General features: G+C 37.2%; 3 protein-coding genes and 1 long non-coding RNA gene across 6 annotated transcripts in view; 2 read left to right on the plus strand and 2 right to left on the minus strand.

The window, feature by feature from the left end:
• Positions 1 to 8,801, plus strand: part of LOC126370944 (DENN domain-containing protein Crag) — a 53,723-nt gene extending 44,922 nt beyond the window's left edge. For all 3 annotated transcript variants that reach the window (XM_050016080.1, XM_050016082.1, XM_050016081.1), the window contains 7 exons: positions 174 to 298; positions 699 to 881; positions 1,418 to 1,508; positions 4,871 to 5,053; positions 6,073 to 6,229; positions 7,040 to 7,156; positions 7,821 to 8,801. In XM_050016080.1, coding sequence (XP_049872037.1) covers positions 174 to 298; positions 699 to 881; positions 1,418 to 1,508; positions 4,871 to 5,053; positions 6,073 to 6,229; positions 7,040 to 7,156; positions 7,821 to 8,013 — 1,049 coding nt within the window. In that variant the 3' untranslated portion in view covers positions 8,014 to 8,801. The remainder of the gene's footprint in view (positions 1 to 173; positions 299 to 698; positions 882 to 1,417; positions 1,509 to 4,870; positions 5,054 to 6,072; positions 6,230 to 7,039; positions 7,157 to 7,820) is intronic.
• Positions 8,802 to 10,427: 1,626 nt separating this feature from the next.
• LOC126370976 (uncharacterized) lies at positions 10,428 to 12,517 on the minus strand. Its single transcript, XM_050016152.1, has 3 exons — positions 12,205 to 12,517; positions 11,754 to 11,972; positions 10,428 to 11,170 (listed from the first exon to the last, which is right to left on the minus strand). The coding sequence occupies exons 1-3, from the start codon at positions 12,403 to 12,405 to the stop codon at positions 10,484 to 10,486; spliced, it is 1,107 nt and encodes a 368-aa protein (XP_049872109.1). The 5' UTR covers positions 12,406 to 12,517; the 3' UTR covers positions 10,428 to 10,483.
• Positions 12,518 to 13,022: 505 nt separating this feature from the next.
• LOC126371009 (uncharacterized) lies at positions 13,023 to 14,294 on the plus strand. Its single transcript, XR_007566933.1, has 3 exons — positions 13,023 to 13,767; positions 13,894 to 14,077; positions 14,226 to 14,294. It is a non-coding gene; the product is annotated as an uncharacterized LOC126371009 (long non-coding RNA).
• Positions 14,295 to 14,362: 68 nt separating this feature from the next.
• On the minus strand, positions 14,363 to 16,354 carry LOC126371002 (putative nuclease HARBI1). Its single transcript, XM_050016201.1, has 5 exons — positions 15,832 to 16,354; positions 15,623 to 15,753; positions 15,320 to 15,526; positions 15,075 to 15,219; positions 14,363 to 14,502 (listed from the first exon to the last, which is right to left on the minus strand). Coding segments are annotated over exons 1-4 (417 nt in total). The 5' UTR covers positions 15,910 to 16,354; the 3' UTR covers positions 14,363 to 14,502; positions 15,075 to 15,218.
• Between the last annotated feature and the right edge of the window lie 1,310 nt (positions 16,355 to 17,664).

The following is a 17,664-nucleotide window of genomic DNA, read 5'->3' on the forward strand; positions in this document are numbered from 1 at the left end:
CAAGCTCCATCTCGCCATCTTGCACTTATCACAAGTGAAGGACGTCACTAGTTTTAGACCTGACAAAGTTATTTCAATTAATTTTGTGTGTGCCAGAACACTATTACGTTTCTTAGTTGTTCATATGAAATTTAATCGTGAGTTATTTTCCTATGTTCTATTTGAATTTGCAGAATGGATAGGTGGCATGGGTTTCCGGCGGGCTTCAAGCGACGCAGACTTAGCGTGTTCTATGGAACGGGGGTCTCTCGCCACCCTACTGTCTCATCTGCCCGACAATTTGTATCCTACACATACGGTATGTATACCTGGCTCTTCGTTACATTTACGAAGTTCTACACAAAGACTTCTATCTAGGTGAAAAATATCAGATCACATATAGGTACGCATAACAAAAAGAAGTATTTTTGGTTTGATGAATTATTTTCAAACCGCGAAGGGAAAACCAGCCCAATACAGGTTACGTCACATACCTCCGTAAATGAATTTCTCGGGAATGTGGGTTTCGTCACGATGTTTTTTTCACCACTGAGCACGTGATAATCATTTATGATCCAAACATGAATTCGAAAACAAACCCGACAATCATTGGTTTAGGCCTTTTCTAGATTCGAACATGCGACCTCAAAGTGAGAGGCAAGCGGTCTACCACGGCATAAAAAAACTGATACCACAAGTAATATCCATTCCTCCATCAGGATAACCCAAAGCCAGAGAACATCTCAGTGTTCGTGCACATGTCCTCTTGCTCGCAATGCCACCAGTGCCTGGCTCTGCTATACGATGAAGACATCATGGCGGGCTGGGCAGCGGACGACTCCAACCTAAACACGCGTTGCACCGCCTGCGGCCGACACACCGTGCCCGTGCTCTCTGCGCAGGTACGTTTATAGAAAGAAAGAAAGAAAAAATACATACTTATTGTTTTCACATATTAAAACAAAATAATACAATTATGAATGTATGCCGAAACGGTTCCATGAGGTGGAACGTAATGCGTAATGCCATAGCCTAGACTAGTAAAGGTATATTTTATTTCATTTATTCATTGCTTTTACATGTCTTAAAACTAGCTTAGCATCAACATGTAAACCCTGATTAGGGCACTGCAATATTTTATCGACATGTATTGTAACAACAAAACAATAACAATATTCGATTGTAAAAACAAATTAGTATCTCATTTCATTAACTTTAAGCATCTTATGGCCTTGTTAGACCATCACGTCTTTAGGAAAAACATAGAAAACAGAGAAGATTACATTTCATATGAAGGCATTAAAGTGCAGAGATGTTCAAAATTCGAAAAACAGAAGAGACAGAACGTCTTCTCTCTTGCTCTCTCGCGTGATATTATTAGTCGCTTCTGCACGTCTCTTTGATAGCTTTGAAAGCTTCATGATGTTACTATTTGCAGGTGGTGCGTACGGGACAAACACAAGCAGAATCTATTAGCGTGCCTTATTTAAACCCCTTAGTGCTGAGGAAAGAATTCGAATCTATTTTAGGTATGTATTTCTTTAGTTACTTACATACTTTTACAAATGAATCTATGCTTTTATTAATGTTGTAGAACAGCTTTAGTTATGTTCATGCGCTTAAAAACAAAATTTTATAGCTGTTTGCGAAACACGTCGGAAATTTTTCGTGGTATTTGTACGGCTAATAGCCGGGACCAACGGCTTAAGGTGATGCGTTTCAGTCAGCTAGGTAACACTGCGTCAGCAGATGGCGTTACTTCTGCAGTTTTCGTATTTTTTTCCATTTATTCGTTTAGTGTTGAGTTCTGACCCAGTGAAATGTTAGGTGGCGAAATCTTACATACATTATCTTTAAGTTAAGCTACAATTTTGATGTATTTACTGCAGATATCATATTGAAACATTGCATCAAAAGTTGGTGTCATTTCAATTTGTGTACAAACACGAAGCTGTCACACACACATGCGAACTAGGTTAGCTATTAAAAGAGATGCATAATTTGAAGTCTACTTCTAACTTCTAAATGGCGCATTTGGTAAAGCAGTCGCCGCCATTCTTAAGTTTCACGGTTCAAACCCAAGTGCATGTTTTAATTGTTTTTTTACTTTTTGTATTTTTTTTTACAATTGAATTTGGCGAACCCGTCTATTTGTTACGGAATTTTCAAAAAGTATCACTTTTACCAATAATATTATAATTATACAATAATGTACTTTGCACTATAGTACCTTCCGTAATTTCCGTATTTTTTATTTTGTAAAATTCTAACAGGCATTAATCGCATCAGTGAACATGCGGCTAACTAAAAAACTACTGAACGGATTTTCATACGGTTTTCACCAATGAGTAGAGTGATTCATGGGCGTGCTTTAGGGTATATAATTTATACAAGTATTTTTTTTTGTATAAAATGGTTCAAAAATGATGATGAATGTCAAACATAATTATCGTTACAAATATAGCCGACTTGGAGCTTTCGGCGAAAACACTGCCTGAGCCCATTGAGATATAACAAAACAACGTATGGTTGAATTGTTCCTTTTTTGTAGGTCTACCGAAAAGTCCACAATATGTCATAATAATTATATTGTAAAAAGAATTGTGTATATGTATTGTATGATTTTACAAATAACGATCACAGTACAGTAATAATAAGGTAGATTTTTCCTAAATTGCGTCGGTTCAAACTTTGTCGCATCGCGTTTGAAAGATGTAATAGCGCTTCAGGACGTCCCGCAAACACGGCGCTGATGTCGCAGTATCCGCATATAATTATTATGACTTGTCATTTAGTTCCAATAAAATCCGCGGGACTTCATACGTATGTCAGTGACAGCTGGTGATAGCATGCGGGACACTTAGCAGATAATCGAATTCTATGTTGTTTTCGCGCCCAGTCCAGATGACTTGCAGCGCATTTCTGGACTTATATTTACGCGTGGTGTTTATTGTTAGGTTAGTTAGTTCAGGTTAGGACGTCTTTTTTTACCGAGGACGTTAAAAAACACGAGGCTGGGACGTATTGAAGTAGTATTTCCATATATACGCGGCCTGAAATGGGCTATTTCGGGGACCTGAACTGGTTGCTGTCGAACTTATTATCACGTTTTCTTGATTAAAATTCATAAATAAGTCAAATAGAAAAAAGATTTTCGTTAGTTTTATTAGATCTGTCATGATGTCTGTGATGTTTGTTTATTATACATATTTTTTTTGGTTTTGGTTTTCCCCGAAGGGTAAGGCCAAGGGAACTATGCCCATACAGCCATGTCTGACGTATTTTTTTTCTTGATGATTAATGAAATGATGAAAGGTGATGATGATGAAACCTAAGCCCCCACCCTCGGAGTAGACTCCTACTCCGAACCCCAAACGAATTAACTCAAAAGTCCGCATAAACTTTTGAGTTATGGAGCGGCTTCCCGGCACGAAGCGAAAATAGGCAGATACACTTTGTTTATTGAATACTCCAATATAATAACACTCGCGAATGTCTTCCGACTAACTTAATGCGATCATTAACCACAAAACACCACTTCGTATTAATTATTTAGATTACTCAATGAAGAAAGCAACTGTCCCGTTCCCGTTTCCCGCCGAAAAGCCCTTATTATACATAAGAATTTCAAAATTTATCTTATTTTTTTCCCAAAGGGCAAGGCAAAGGGAACTATGCCCATACAGCCATGTCTTGTGTTTTTTTCTTGATGATGATTAATGAAATGATGAAACCTAAGCCCCCACCCTCGGAGCAGACTCCTACTCCGAACCCCAAACGAAGTAAGCGGCTTGTTGGCGCAAAGCGAAAATAGATAGGTACACTTTGTTTATTGAATATTCCGATTTAATAATACTATCGGGAATGTTTTCCGACTAACTTAATGTGATCATTAACCACAAAACACCACTTCGTATTGATTATTTAGATTATTCAATCTTTGTATTCAATGAAGAAAGAAACCTTCCCGTTCCCACCAAAAAGTCCGCGGCAAAGAGAATATAAATAAATCTGTATGTTGGATGGAAAAAAAAAAATAATTATAAATGACTACTATTTAGGCCGGCAAATGCAACAACTTTTTTTTGATTTGGTTTTCCCCGAAGGGTAAGGCAAAGGGAACTATGCCCATACAGCCATTTCGTTTTATGTATTGATTTTTTATTATAATATATGTCCTCTTTTAAAACACGGTACTTACCCATTATTTAAAAATGTTTAAATAATATGCGTTAAAACAAAAATATTTTTCCAATATTCCTTTTCTCAGATTGTAGTATTTTGAGTTTTTTATTTATATTTATTCTCTTCATACAAAATCTCTTTATAAATTGTCACTGACATTCTATTAAACTTGTCAAGTAGTCAAAGCCTTTAGAGAAAAAAAAACTATCACGCACACAAACTAACATTGACACCTCTACACGCTCAGCAAATACACTGTAATCTGCACCACTACAAATGTAGAATTGATCAAACTGAGGGTCTGAAATATGGTACTTCTCGTATTCGGACCCTAAATTTTTGTTAGTTTGCGAAAATAATACACCAAAATATTACTATTTATCGGTTTTATAACAATATTCCTCTATCCGTTTTCCTGTAGCACTGCATCAACTTTTGTATGGAAAACGAATCACCTTAACGTACCCTCCAAAGCACGGAATCATCTTACTTTATCGGACAGTCGGGTGTTTGAAGCCTTTAATGTCTTCACCAAACAAAGGAGTCTCACAAAGTGATTTTGACAATGTCTCCATCGGGAATCGTGCCTATACCTCCAGATCGTGAGCGTAACGCTCTAACCAGTAAAACACCGAAACTATTAGACCACGGAGACTGTTTAGACTTTATGTATCTGAAAGTGTAAGTCGACTTCTATTTATCGTAGGTAGAGAAGGTGACGCGTGCCTAGCGGAGCCAGACTTCGTAGAATCACACCCGATAGTATACTGGAACCTGGTGTGGTTCCTGGAGCGAGCCAACATCGAGAACCACCTGCCTGATCTGCTGTGTCCTGATTATCAAGCCAAGTATCACAGCTCCGACACGCTCCATGAAGCAGAAAGATCTGGTGAGTGGTTCTATGGAAGTTATTACTATTATTTATAGTATACTGGGACCTGGACCGAGCCAACTTTGAGAACCATATGCCTGACCTGATGTGTCCGACACGCTGCATGAAGCAGACGGGTCTGCAGGGCTAACATGCGCAACCTGATAAAATTATCAATCGATTCAATGCATTTTGGCAAAATCTATAAGTTTGTTATTTCCCTAACATGCGTGACACGTGATTTTATTCGTATTATGACAGAACGACATAACTTATTTGGGTTCACATGTTAGCACCAATCGACAAAACGACATAATTATATCGTCAGAATCGGTGGTTCTTCGGGCGAGCCAACATTGAGAACCACTTGACTGGCCTTCTGTGTATTTTCAAGCCAAATAAGTACCACAGCTCAGACACGCTGCACGAAGCAGAGTCCTGGTAAATGAGAATAATCATAGGAGTTTTGTTTGTTATAGAAACTAAAGCGGGAGTCTAAAACAGCCTTTTTTTAAATTTATTTATAAAACAAAATTACATAGGTATACACTTTAATACCATCGCCAAACTACAACCATAGTTTCCATCATTGAAACCTCATAGTTGCCTCATCTATAAAAAATACATTGCAATTTGTCATAGGTGCCGATTCCGGCAACCGCCAACTTATTTTTAACTTATTTTGACAGGACTAAAACTAACTCTACATTTTTCTTGTACATAATCGTTAGTGAAAGACGACACTAATGTAAGAGCTGTGAAACTAAAATTAGGTTGAGTTTGTGTGCGTCCGAATAGGCATCATTTTCCAATGTAAAATATGCACAATGTCAATAAATGTCAAATAGCGATACAATACAATACAAAAACGCTTTATTGCACATAATATAAACACAACATTAAAAACAAGGCATATTTAGCTGAATTGCTTCAATGTGACCTTTTTAGAGCCTCAGATCTATTCTACAATGTTCCACTATTGAATGTTTTTAGGTATTACAAGCAAATAACAATAATAACACGTCATATAATTGCAGTATGCCACGTGATCTGCAACTGGGACCTGGTGCGTCTGCACGCGGAGGCGGGCACGGCGCTGTACGTAGCTTGGCGGGAGAAGCGCGCCGCGCACCAGCGCTCGCGGGCCATACAGGCGCTGCTGCTCACCGAGCACCTGCAGGCTGCCACGCACTCGTAAGGACACTAGCCATATTACACTAGAAAGAGCGTAATTGTACACAGTGTTGCCATCTCCAACAAATATTATTATTATTAGCCTGTGTGATCCCACTGCTGGGCAAACGCCTCCCCCATGTCTTTCCAAGTATCCCGGTTCTGTGCGAGCTGTGTCCAGTCTTTTCGATAACCGTCGAGATCATCGCGCCTTCGTTTCCGGGGTCTACCACTGGGCAAATATGATGATATGATTATAATAATGATAATGTAGTTCCTTTTCGCGAATACAAAACATACAAACGATTCAGCCTCATTCTACTAGAAATCTCCAATAACATACCTGCATACGGATTCATATAAAATTGGACATTGTTGTTTATGATTTAGGCTTTTCGGCGGGAAACGGGAACGGGACAGTTGCTTTCTTCATTGAGTAATCTAAATAATTAATACGAAGTGGTGTTTTGTGGTTAATGATCGCATTAAGTTAGTCTGAAGACATTCGCGAGTGTTATTATATTGGAGTATTCAATGAACAAAGTGTATCTGCCTATTTTCGCTTCGTGCCGGGAAGCCGCTTCATAACTCAAAAGTTTATGCGGACTTTTGAGTTAATTCGTTTGGGGTTCGGAGTAGGAGTCTACTCCGAGGGTGGGGGCTTAGGTTTCATCATCATCACCTTTCATCATTTCATTAATCATCAAGAAAAACAATACGTCAGACATGGCTGTATGGGCATAGTTCCCTTTGCCTTACCCTTCGGGGAAAACCAAAACAAAAAAAAATGTTTATGATTTATTTTGTTGATAGTTATTTTAATATTTTCAGAGTGGCGCTGACAGTACTCGACGGGTTGCTTAGCAACGACCTGACGGACTCGCTGCGGAAGCTAGCGGGCTGGAGGGAGACTACTTGGGGGAACAAACGATATCACTCTTATTACAGGTAAGTAAGCAAGCTTATTATCCACCGTAACGTAACATCGCAAAGTACTTGCTACAAAATACTTACCTGAATCACATAAAGTTTACACACTAAAATCTTCATGCATATTGTCTGCATTTTTGGTCCAGGAAAACGTAATCAAGCCTTTGATTACAAGTTAGCCGCCTGGCTAACTTAGGGGGTATGGAGTATACTCCACCTCGCTGCTCTACTGCGGGTTGGGAGGTGTTTAGCTATAGGTAGTCACCGACATAGCCCGGAGAATTGCAAAGCTGAAGTGGCAGTGGGCAGGACACATAGCGAGGAGAACCGATGGCCGCTGGGGCGGAAGGGTTCTGGAATGGCGACCACGTGTCGGACGACGCTCAGTGGGTAGGCCCGCTACAAGGTGGACCGACGATCTGGTAAAGGTCGCGGGAAGCCGTTGGATGCGGGCAGCGCAGGACCGATCGTCGTGGAGATCCTTGGGGGAGGCCTATGCCCAGCAGTGGGCGTCGTACGGCTGATGATGATAGTAGCCGTGGACCAACGGTAACGGCTCAACATCCCTTCTCAATAGAATCGTCGTACTTTTTCAGACAATTAAGTTTTATAAGTCAATACATAGATGATAAAAACAAAACTTACGATCACAAGCTCAATAACTCTCCTTTCCGTTGGTCAGAGACGTCCTCTTCCTCGCGATGGCAGCTCTAGGCGAGCACAACATCGACCTGATAGCCCTCCAGCGCGAGTACACGCGCGCCCTCGAGCAGTTGCAGCAGAGCGGCGAGGCGCGGCCGCAGGACCTGCCGCCGTCGCCCACCGCCGTCTGCTGCCGGCACTACTTCAAGCGGCTGCGGCTCTGTGATGAATGACAGCGGGCCCGTTTTTTGTAGACTTCTAAGCGTAGCAAGACGATTTCATTGTTACAAGAGAAGTCATAAATGAGCGTATACTATTGGCTCAATCATCGCGTCGCCCGATATGTCGGCAGCATGCCACGACACGACTATTGGTGAAAACAAGGTTTGTTATTTCAGTAAAGAGTTGGTTAGCTTTATACAAATAAATCTTCGAGTGAAATGAGTCGAAAATGTATTCTTATCATAGTCACACGATTACGATGATATGATCGTGAACCATATTTTTGACAAAATGTAGAAGTACCACGAATACAAGTTTCATACTCATGGAGTAACATGCTTTGTTTTTGTATTAGGACAAGAATAAGAAGTTGAAACGTTTGAGCAGTTCATAAAATGGTATTGACGCATTATTAGATAGAAGTATATTTACCATAATTATATCATTTTTGGAGTATGCTCCATACCCCCTCCGGTTGATTGAGGGGAGGCCTGTGTCCAGCAGTGGGACGTATATAGGCTATTTATGTTTATGTATAAAATTTGTGCAAAAAAGTAATAATAAAGTTCTTAATAAACAAACTTAACTTAATTTTAGTTTGACAGCTCTCACATTAGTGCTGTCCTTCACTTACAACACGTATAAGAAAGAGATGCAGCTAGTTTAAGTCGTGTCAAATTAAGTTAAAATTTATTTGGTGGTTGTCCATATCGACACCAATGACAATGTTCAACCAAAAAATCATGTAATTTCCTAAATGGTAAATGTACTTCTATTCAATGATTAGTATATCGAGCAATGCATTGCAATAATTAAAAGGAATTGTAAAATAAGCAATGCAGTTGTAAAATCGACATCGTCGACATTTCGATTCAATGTATTTTTTTACTTTAAATTATTTTAGATAGTACCGTCCATTATCAGTTGAAAAATGCTTCGGAAAGCATGCCACTAAAATCTAAATAGAACGACGTCCATTTTACGTATAATAAAATGATAGACTTGTCTTCGCGGTTGACATAAAAAATGCACTACTGTTTGTCATGGCCTAAATTAAATTGCAGTTGTTCACATAATGCCCCAATTTAAGTACTTTTATCACATTCACCGGTTTTGTGTGTTATTCATAATTCGCATTGGCATATCTATTAGTTGATTAGTATTGTGGGTGCTAACGCTAAGTATTTTGGATTGTAACCGTTACGAAACACGAGTGTACATAGTAATGTTGTATAGAATAGGTTAAGAGCCACAAAAGGCGTTATAGCGAAGATTTCGCTGCGGTAACACAGTTAAATTCGTAAACGAATGTTAAGTCTCGTAGAAGTTTTGCTATTGAATGTGTTCAACAAGTCACATTGTTTGTATCACGCTACTATTTTTTGAATAAAATATGTTTAGTCATTATAAATTCATTCCAAAGTTATGTTTCTCACAATCTTTACTAACTCGGATTGTTGGTGTATTTTTCGTTGGATGTTTTAATAAAGACAAGATAATGTGACTGCCAAAATTCAAAAGTATTTATAAAGGTGTCAACATTATTATAAATGTGGAACAATGTGATTAAATCATATTACTGTAATCATGTTAATCTAAGCTGATAAATTGTGAAGGTAATAAGTACTGTACCGTTCTTGCAATATTATGGTGTTACAAAATATTTTTATGAGTATAATTTAACACTTCTATGGTTATACATGTAACTTATATTTTATTGTCATTAATCTAAAGAGGTCTATAACAGCATAGAGATAATATCCTTGAACGCGTGTACACAAAGAAAAATATAAAATCATGTAATATGTGTGAATTTTCTGTTATTACTATCTATATAACTCACTAGATTTACATCACAATACATGTTTCAACCAATGATTTCGTATTTTACGCATACAATACTCATGTTACTAACCAAGTAGAATTGAAATGATGTAAAACTATTTATTGAGTAACAGAAACATAAGAGGCAAAATATTTATACACATACTCTGTACATGTTAAAATAATTTTATGTATATTTTGGCAAATGCATCAATATAAATACTTATATCTGGCATCTAATGAGGAGATTGTATCCAAATAGGATTAGAGGATATGTTGTAGAAATAGTCACAATAGCTTTTATTTTTTTAGCTTATTTAGTTGCCTCAAGTGATCCCATACAAGCCATATTTTTGTTCCGTACAAAATGTACAATGGTGATAGTCACTCAAATGTATTTTTATAACAAACGGCCCATTAATCCTGCATTATTTTAAGAATAAGATATCAGATCAAAATTTGATTATAATTTAAAATTAAAGACACGAAATTTGTCTGTATGTGAACTAAGAATTGAGTTGAATTGGTTTCATTTTAGTTATTTTATTCTCATCGACAAGTATAATGAAATGCATATAATTTTTATAAAAAAAATATATAATGCTTTGAATAAAGTTGTTTTATTTAAATATTTACATACTATCTACTATATTACAATCAATTCTTCATCCCTAATACTCTATATAAGAATTTGCCGTCATCATCATAGTAGCAATCATTTACTTTGTAAGTTGTGCCTCTCTTGTAAGCTTTCTTTGGTATTCTTATTCTTTGAGTGTAATCATGAACATCAGCTTGTATTTCATTCTCTTTAAAATGTGTCAAGTCTGTTTTCTTTTCTTCACTAAGAATCTCAATTTCATTACTAAGGTCTGCAGCAGTAGCTTCTGGAACTTTCTGTGTTGTAGAACTTACTGTATTTAGCATCATTGAGTCATTCACGTTGATTTCTTTGCCTTTTTCTAGACGTGTTTTTATTTTATCAGCCAATTCATCCAGTGTTACTCTTTTAAAATCCCTTTTTTGTTTTGTTTCATTATGCTTTGAATTTGTTTCTGTTGTATTTTTTGTGTAATCTTTGTTGGATTCTTCATCTTTAGAAGCACATCTGTTTATGATTCTTTCAAACTCTCCCATATCCTTTTCTGGTGTGAGATCAATTTTGATCGAATCTTCGTTTAGTGGAGGGATGGTTCGTTCTGAGAACTTAAGGAAGTGATTTCGGAGATCTTCAGAGATGTCTAAAGTTCCTTCTTTCAATTCCTTCCAGTTTCGCATTGCCGAGGCGTCATGGCGTGCGATGCGTTCCTTCGTAGCTGGTCTCCATGGATATTTCAATAATTTCTGTAATGTATGAAAGTGAGTTAAAAAAAACTGTACACATACTTTAGTATTCGATATAAACAACACCAAATAAGCTATAATTAATTAAACAAAAATAACCCCTTTTTCCACTCCAACCAACTAAATGGATAACTTGTTGTTCCGATCGAAATTCAGTATGTGCAATTCTTCCCACCGATCCAACTACTCGAAAGTAAATCATATTAAACCACTTTACATTTCTATAGAATTCCGAACCGTACAACTAAGTTGAACAGTTCCAGAGAAAACACAGAGCAGATTATTAATTATGTGTAATTAATCCAGAAACACTTAAACAAAATAGAGAAAAGTTGATCATTTAGTTTCCTAACCGACTAACTAATTAGTTGAGCAGTTTGGAAGAAAAATAGTTGTACAGTAAAAAGGGAAAATAACAATAATTATTGTGATGAATTAGAGAGTAGTATAATTATTATTATTGGTACATAATCTGGAAGAAAAACTTACTACTTCCCTCCTTCGTACTTCTCTCCTTCATTAATAATGAGTGCAAGACAGAGTTAGAGCTAGTTTCTTAACAGTCAAGCCAAGTTATACCAACCTTAACAACAGTTACAGTGACTGGGAAACTCTCAGCAATCTTCTCTGGTGTCCACTCACTAGGGTCAGTTGTAGCCAAGTGTCTGATTTGCTCTTTCTCGCTCCAAGTCAACAGATTGGGTAGGTTCTCTTTAAAATATTTGTCTTTTACAATCATGTGACGAAGGTCCAGCTTGCCGGCTATGGATTCCTGGATATGTTCTTTGTAAGCTTCACCTACCTGGTAAGTAAAGAAACCATTAATTAATTATACATCATCTCCCTAGCATTATCCTGTTCTTCACCCTCCCTCTTTCCTTCTGCTCTTCTTCTGCACGTAAGAATTATCTTACCTAATTTAGTAAGGATCAGTCTACCTTAATGCGGATTATGAATGGAATCTAATAGGACCACCAAGAAATGAGGCAATTGTGTCTAAGAATATAAAAGTTTATAAAAATAATGAGACTCACGTTATAAAAATCACTGTCGGCCTGCTCAACAAATTCTTCAGCATCATTATCCTCTATTTTAAGGCCTTCTTTCCGAAAAGCAGTTATTCTATTCTGCAAACCGGGGTTCGACGGGCCTTGGGGCACTCTCCTGTTTCGCAAGTTTCTTGCTACAACTTTATCGCTTATATAGTATAACCGTCGAAAAGTTATGGAAAACATGGTGAAATATTAAGTTTAAGATGTAGATACAAATGATTTTTATAATATGCCACTGGTATTTCAAAAATATTAATAAACCCTACACTATTCCAATGTTGTTCCAATTCTAACCTCAAAACTTTACAAAATTGACATTGACATCAATTGCGTTCGGAATTTCGGATACACATTTCAGATTTTGGGTATATTTTTTTTGTGTGCGTTTGAATTCGGATACATTCATTATGAGACGTTTATTTTGAACTCTACATTTTCTCAGGTGTCGCCGCCGCCGTTTCTACAAGTCAAGTACATAATGTGGGGATGATGACTTTAGTAAAGTAACCCAAATGAAGAGATTTCAAACTCGCTGCACTTACTGATTATATAAAAAGCCGGGACGATATTATAAATGCTTGCCTTTTAAAGCACGGAGGAGCTTTTTTCGAAAGATAAAATACATTGATGACAAGAGCAAGATTAATTAACCACAATCAAGGTTACTTACTATATATTATTTAACTCTAATCTATACGTAGCATTTAGGTAGGAAACTAAATTTATCATGGAGTATTCTTCATAATGATAATACTTAATATACACAGTAGAGTAAAAAACTTTATTATTATCATCGGGCTCGGCACGACTATCTACTGCCGCGCCGCGGCGCGGCGCGGTATGGTTTAAGATATATGCAGTTTCTATCTTCTCTGCGGGCACGGTTTGACAGCGCGATCCACTATCTACCGTGGATAAAATTATAACTCGTCGCATAAAAAAATGTTGCTATCTGAAATAAAAGTGTTGTTTTTTCATTTGTTAACACTATACCCCCAATAGTGCTGTTCTAAATCATTCGTTCATTTCGTAATCTTTTTTCTTTTTTTGGTTTATAAATATGATTTTTGTCGTACTCACAAGATTAGAAAAAGATAGCGCTATACAAGTTTTTACTGTTTTATTATGAGTCTTGTGATTGTTTCAATGAAAAAAAAAACGCAAACAAAAAAAAAACGCGAACATAAAAAATACAAACGAACTAAGAAAAATCCTCAACTTCTTTTGAACTTTGTGAAGTTTTCGTGATCTTTTTGGAAATGAACCCGCAGTTAGGGAAAAAGAAGTAAGTATCTAAGTTTCAAATCCGAATTGTTCTATTTGGTTTACGAAGAATCTTGTTTTATCATCATAACTTGTTTCAGAATAAGGAGTACTCTAACTCAACAAAAAATGTTGGTTGATTACATGAGTACACACCCCAGTTTTGCCAACGGGGAGTTCACTGGCCCCTTGGGCAGCCAGCAGTATCTACAGCAGTGGGAAACGCTGCGGATGCTGCTGAGGGAACATGGGCCCGACAAATCCATAGAACAATGGCGACATGTAATTATTGCTCTTTTTAAATATTGTTGTAAAATAATTTATTTAATATTTTCATTTTAGATTGTAATTATTATTATATGTATTGAAGTAAAGCACAATTTTAAATGGTAATCAAAAAAATTTCAGACTTGGCGGGATTTAAAGAAAAAAGCAAGGGGGCGAAGGAGCGAGCCTACGTAAGGCTTTGACCGCCACAGGCAATTTCATTCCTGTGCCAAGCCTCTCCGAGACAACAAATAAAATTTTAGGTGTCATTGGCACAGAGATGGCTTTTGGTATAGGTGGCGACTCATAGGAGACAGGTATTGGGGTAAGTTGTAGTGAATTAGAACATCAAATATAGTGAACAAATATTATCTTTATTCATTATTTAAAATATATTTATAATTTAAAATATACAAACATAAAAAGATAAATGAAATCCTAAAATCCAACATTAAAGTGATTTCCATTTCTAGGAGCTGCCATCTCATAAAACTGTGGAGTCGTCAATGGGTCAGTCACAGGAATTGAATAATGAAATAGAGGCAAGTATTTAAATAGCAAGCGAGGTGTACATGTTTATGTTCCTATCCAAACCCAGCATTCGGAACGTGCCCTTCAGATAACCGTTGGTGCGTTTAATAGTGTTTCGGGCTCGGCAATGCCAGTTGTCATACCGTGCCTCTGGAGAACCCACTTGGGTGTTCCTTATTGGAGTCATGAGCCATGGCTCCAACGCATAGCCAGCATCTCCTGAAAATAATGAAAGCATTTAAATATATTACTTATGTTCTTTTTTGTTACAGACTTCGTCAGGCAAGATTAAAGAAGTTTTTGTAAAGTTTTAATTTAAGATAATACAATAATATTGTTATTGTTATTTTTTTTGTTAAGTTTAGTTATTTTGTGCAGATATTTGTGATATGCACAGAACACGATTGTGATAGTTTAGTTTTGATTGAGTATATCTATTATAATTGTTAATGTGAATTAAACACTGATTTGTGACTAATTAAGACTGATTTACAATGATTATTTAATTATATAATTTGATCTCATTTGAAAAAAGAAATTATATAAATACCTCATATTATTGAATTTTTATTTTAAATGTAATATTACTTATTAATATTATTATTAATTTACCACTCATCTGCCGTGGTACCAGACAACAGATTTGATATTGTGTCTCGCGTAAATCAGTGATTTAATAGCTTAATTTAATAGCCATCAGTCCTTCAACTCTTCCCTGTTTTCAGCCACCTCATGACATTACTAACATAATTGTTGCATGAAAAATAATTATAGAAAGATATGTAACATACCCAATAGAAAATAGTCTCCAATCCTGTTGGTATATAGCCTCCTCATCTCTTCTTTTATTACTGAGTTATTAAAAATAAATTGGTCATGGACCCGGCCTGGGTAATTTGCATTACAACTGAGGATCCGGCAGTCTGCATCACAGATCTAAAATCAACAATAAACAATGGTCAGAATACCACATCATACTGGGCTGGTAATTGTTATGTAAACATTATGTAATGGAGTAAAATGGTATATTATTTACCAGTTGCAATCATCAATGTTGATTGACATGTAATCATGTCGGTTCTTATATTGGATTTTTGTTAACCCAGGTGGTGGGAACAAAGACACATGTGTGCAATCAATGGCACCAATTACATTTGGCACACCAAACTTCTGCCTGAATCCTCCTGCCACTTCTTGCCGAGCCTCTTCAGACCCCGGAAAAACAATCCATTTTGGTTTGAGCCTGTGAAAGTACAAATTATAATTATTAGAATAAACAAAAATATTAAAATTGTTGTTAAATTATCATAATTCAAAATAATTTACGTATTATACTTACTTTCTATTCACCGCATCTATAAATTGCGTCAAATATTTGCTCACTGTTGTTGAAGCCAGTGAGGTGTTTTGATCCTGACCATTACCTCGCTGGTAGTGGCCATTGACAAGTATCCGTAAGCCGGTTAGGATCTAGGAGATAATAATAAAGTCACTTAAAAATCCCATAGAAAAAAGTGTCCTCTTAAGTCAGGAAAAAAAATTACTTACCTTAATATCGGCTGGATAGCCTTCTGAATTAATGGGTGACAAATCATCCTCCAATTCTTCGTGAAGGTACCCAACCATTTCCACGAGTTTCTTGGCAAACTATAAATATACGCGAAGTTCCTGACATCGCTCCGCTGCTCCTTTCTCTCCCTCTTCTCTTCATAAAAACTTATTAAGTTTCTGATGTAGCCCCCTCGACATTTTTATTCAAAATAACTTGCAAATACTTGTCTAACGACGCCTATCTCAAGCCTATCTGCCACTCTCGGGAGGCAGATAAATATATGTCAATCGAAATGTCATACGTAGAAATCAGACGGCAGCCATATTGGCGCCGTGCACGCACTTGGATATACTATCCACTATCGGCAAGTGACAGTTGTTAGCGGAATTGCTATCTACTCGTACGACGACGTCGTGCACGCATCGATTTAATATATCCACGTGGATAGCATTCTTTGATCCTATTGGTCCAAGCCCTCGGATAAATTCCGCGCCGCGCGGCAGTAGATAATCGTGCCGAGCCCGCATATCTAGTTATTCTTTTCTTTTGTTTTTTCTTAGATCTATTGACGTCAATCCGCAAGGTTGTTCAATCTGGGAATCCCAGTCTGAAAATAAACCAGCTATAAATAATTTGCATTTAAGTTGCGGTTACGATAGAGGAAACCCTTGTCCGAAAATGACGTCATAGGTACCTAATAACAACACAATAAAAATACCTACCTACTCAGGTACCTATTCTTTTTCAAAATTATCCATAAGTTACCTTTTTACTTACTGCCAGAAATATAAATTATTTCGATTTTATAGTTGTTTTATTCCACCTACGTTAGTACATTAGGTAGATACCTACTTTATAGTAAGTTGTGAGTTTGTGAGATAATTGAGAGGTCGTTTGGTGGTTGATAATTTGGTGGTTGTGAATGTATTGTTCTCAACAGGCTGATATAGGTATCACAATTTATTTAGCCATCGTATCTAATCTCTTAGAATGTCTAAATACGCAAGTTGTCTTTTGAAAAGTCGCGCCTCTACCAACCAATGGAGATTATGTAGGTAAGTGTAATATCGTGAATGTTCTTGCATAATCATTAATCAGAGCATGTTATCGAAACGTGCGTTTAAACTTAGAATAAGGAATAAATACTACATGTTCTTCTTCCGGCCTTTTCCCATTTCTACATCGGCTGTCGTTAAATTCCTAATCCTTCGTCCCGGGAGAAGTTTACTCTGGGTCGTTGTTGGATTACTTTGTGGTCCCTAGTTTGGTTAGGACATTACAGGCTGATCACCTGGTTGTCCGAAAGTAAGACGATCCGTGCTTCGGAAGGCACGTTAAGCCGTTGGTCCCGGTTACTACTTACTGACGTAAGTACGTAGTCGTTATATGAGTCATGTCGGGGGCCTTTGGCGGCTCAATAGTAACCCTGACACCAGGGTTGATGAGGTTGGTAATTCACCTCACAACCCACACGAAAGAAGAAGGAGTTGGATTTCTCCAGGTTGACGGCGGATATCTTGGCTCCGATTTTAGTTCCAGCACTTTTCCTATCATGTGGTTTTCTGGATATGAAGACATTTTTGTATGTAATTAGTGTCTGGGGTGTGGTTCAACTTTGTCCGGCCAAGTAGTTAACGTCATTTGCGGCGAATGTAGGTACAATAAGTCACGTCAAAAAATAGTTCAACTTTTCCTTTTACACCTCACAAAGACATTAACATTCATATCTAATTTTATGTCATTCATCATCAGCCCATTAACGTCCCCACTGCTGGGGCACGGGCCTTCCCTATGGATGGATAGGGAGATCGGGCCTTAAACCATCACGC

This window comes from Pectinophora gossypiella, chromosome 11 (assembly GCF_024362695.1).
Source record: "Pectinophora gossypiella chromosome 11, ilPecGoss1.1, whole genome shotgun sequence".
Lineage (NCBI taxonomy): Eukaryota > Metazoa > Arthropoda > Insecta > Lepidoptera > Gelechiidae > Pectinophora > Pectinophora gossypiella.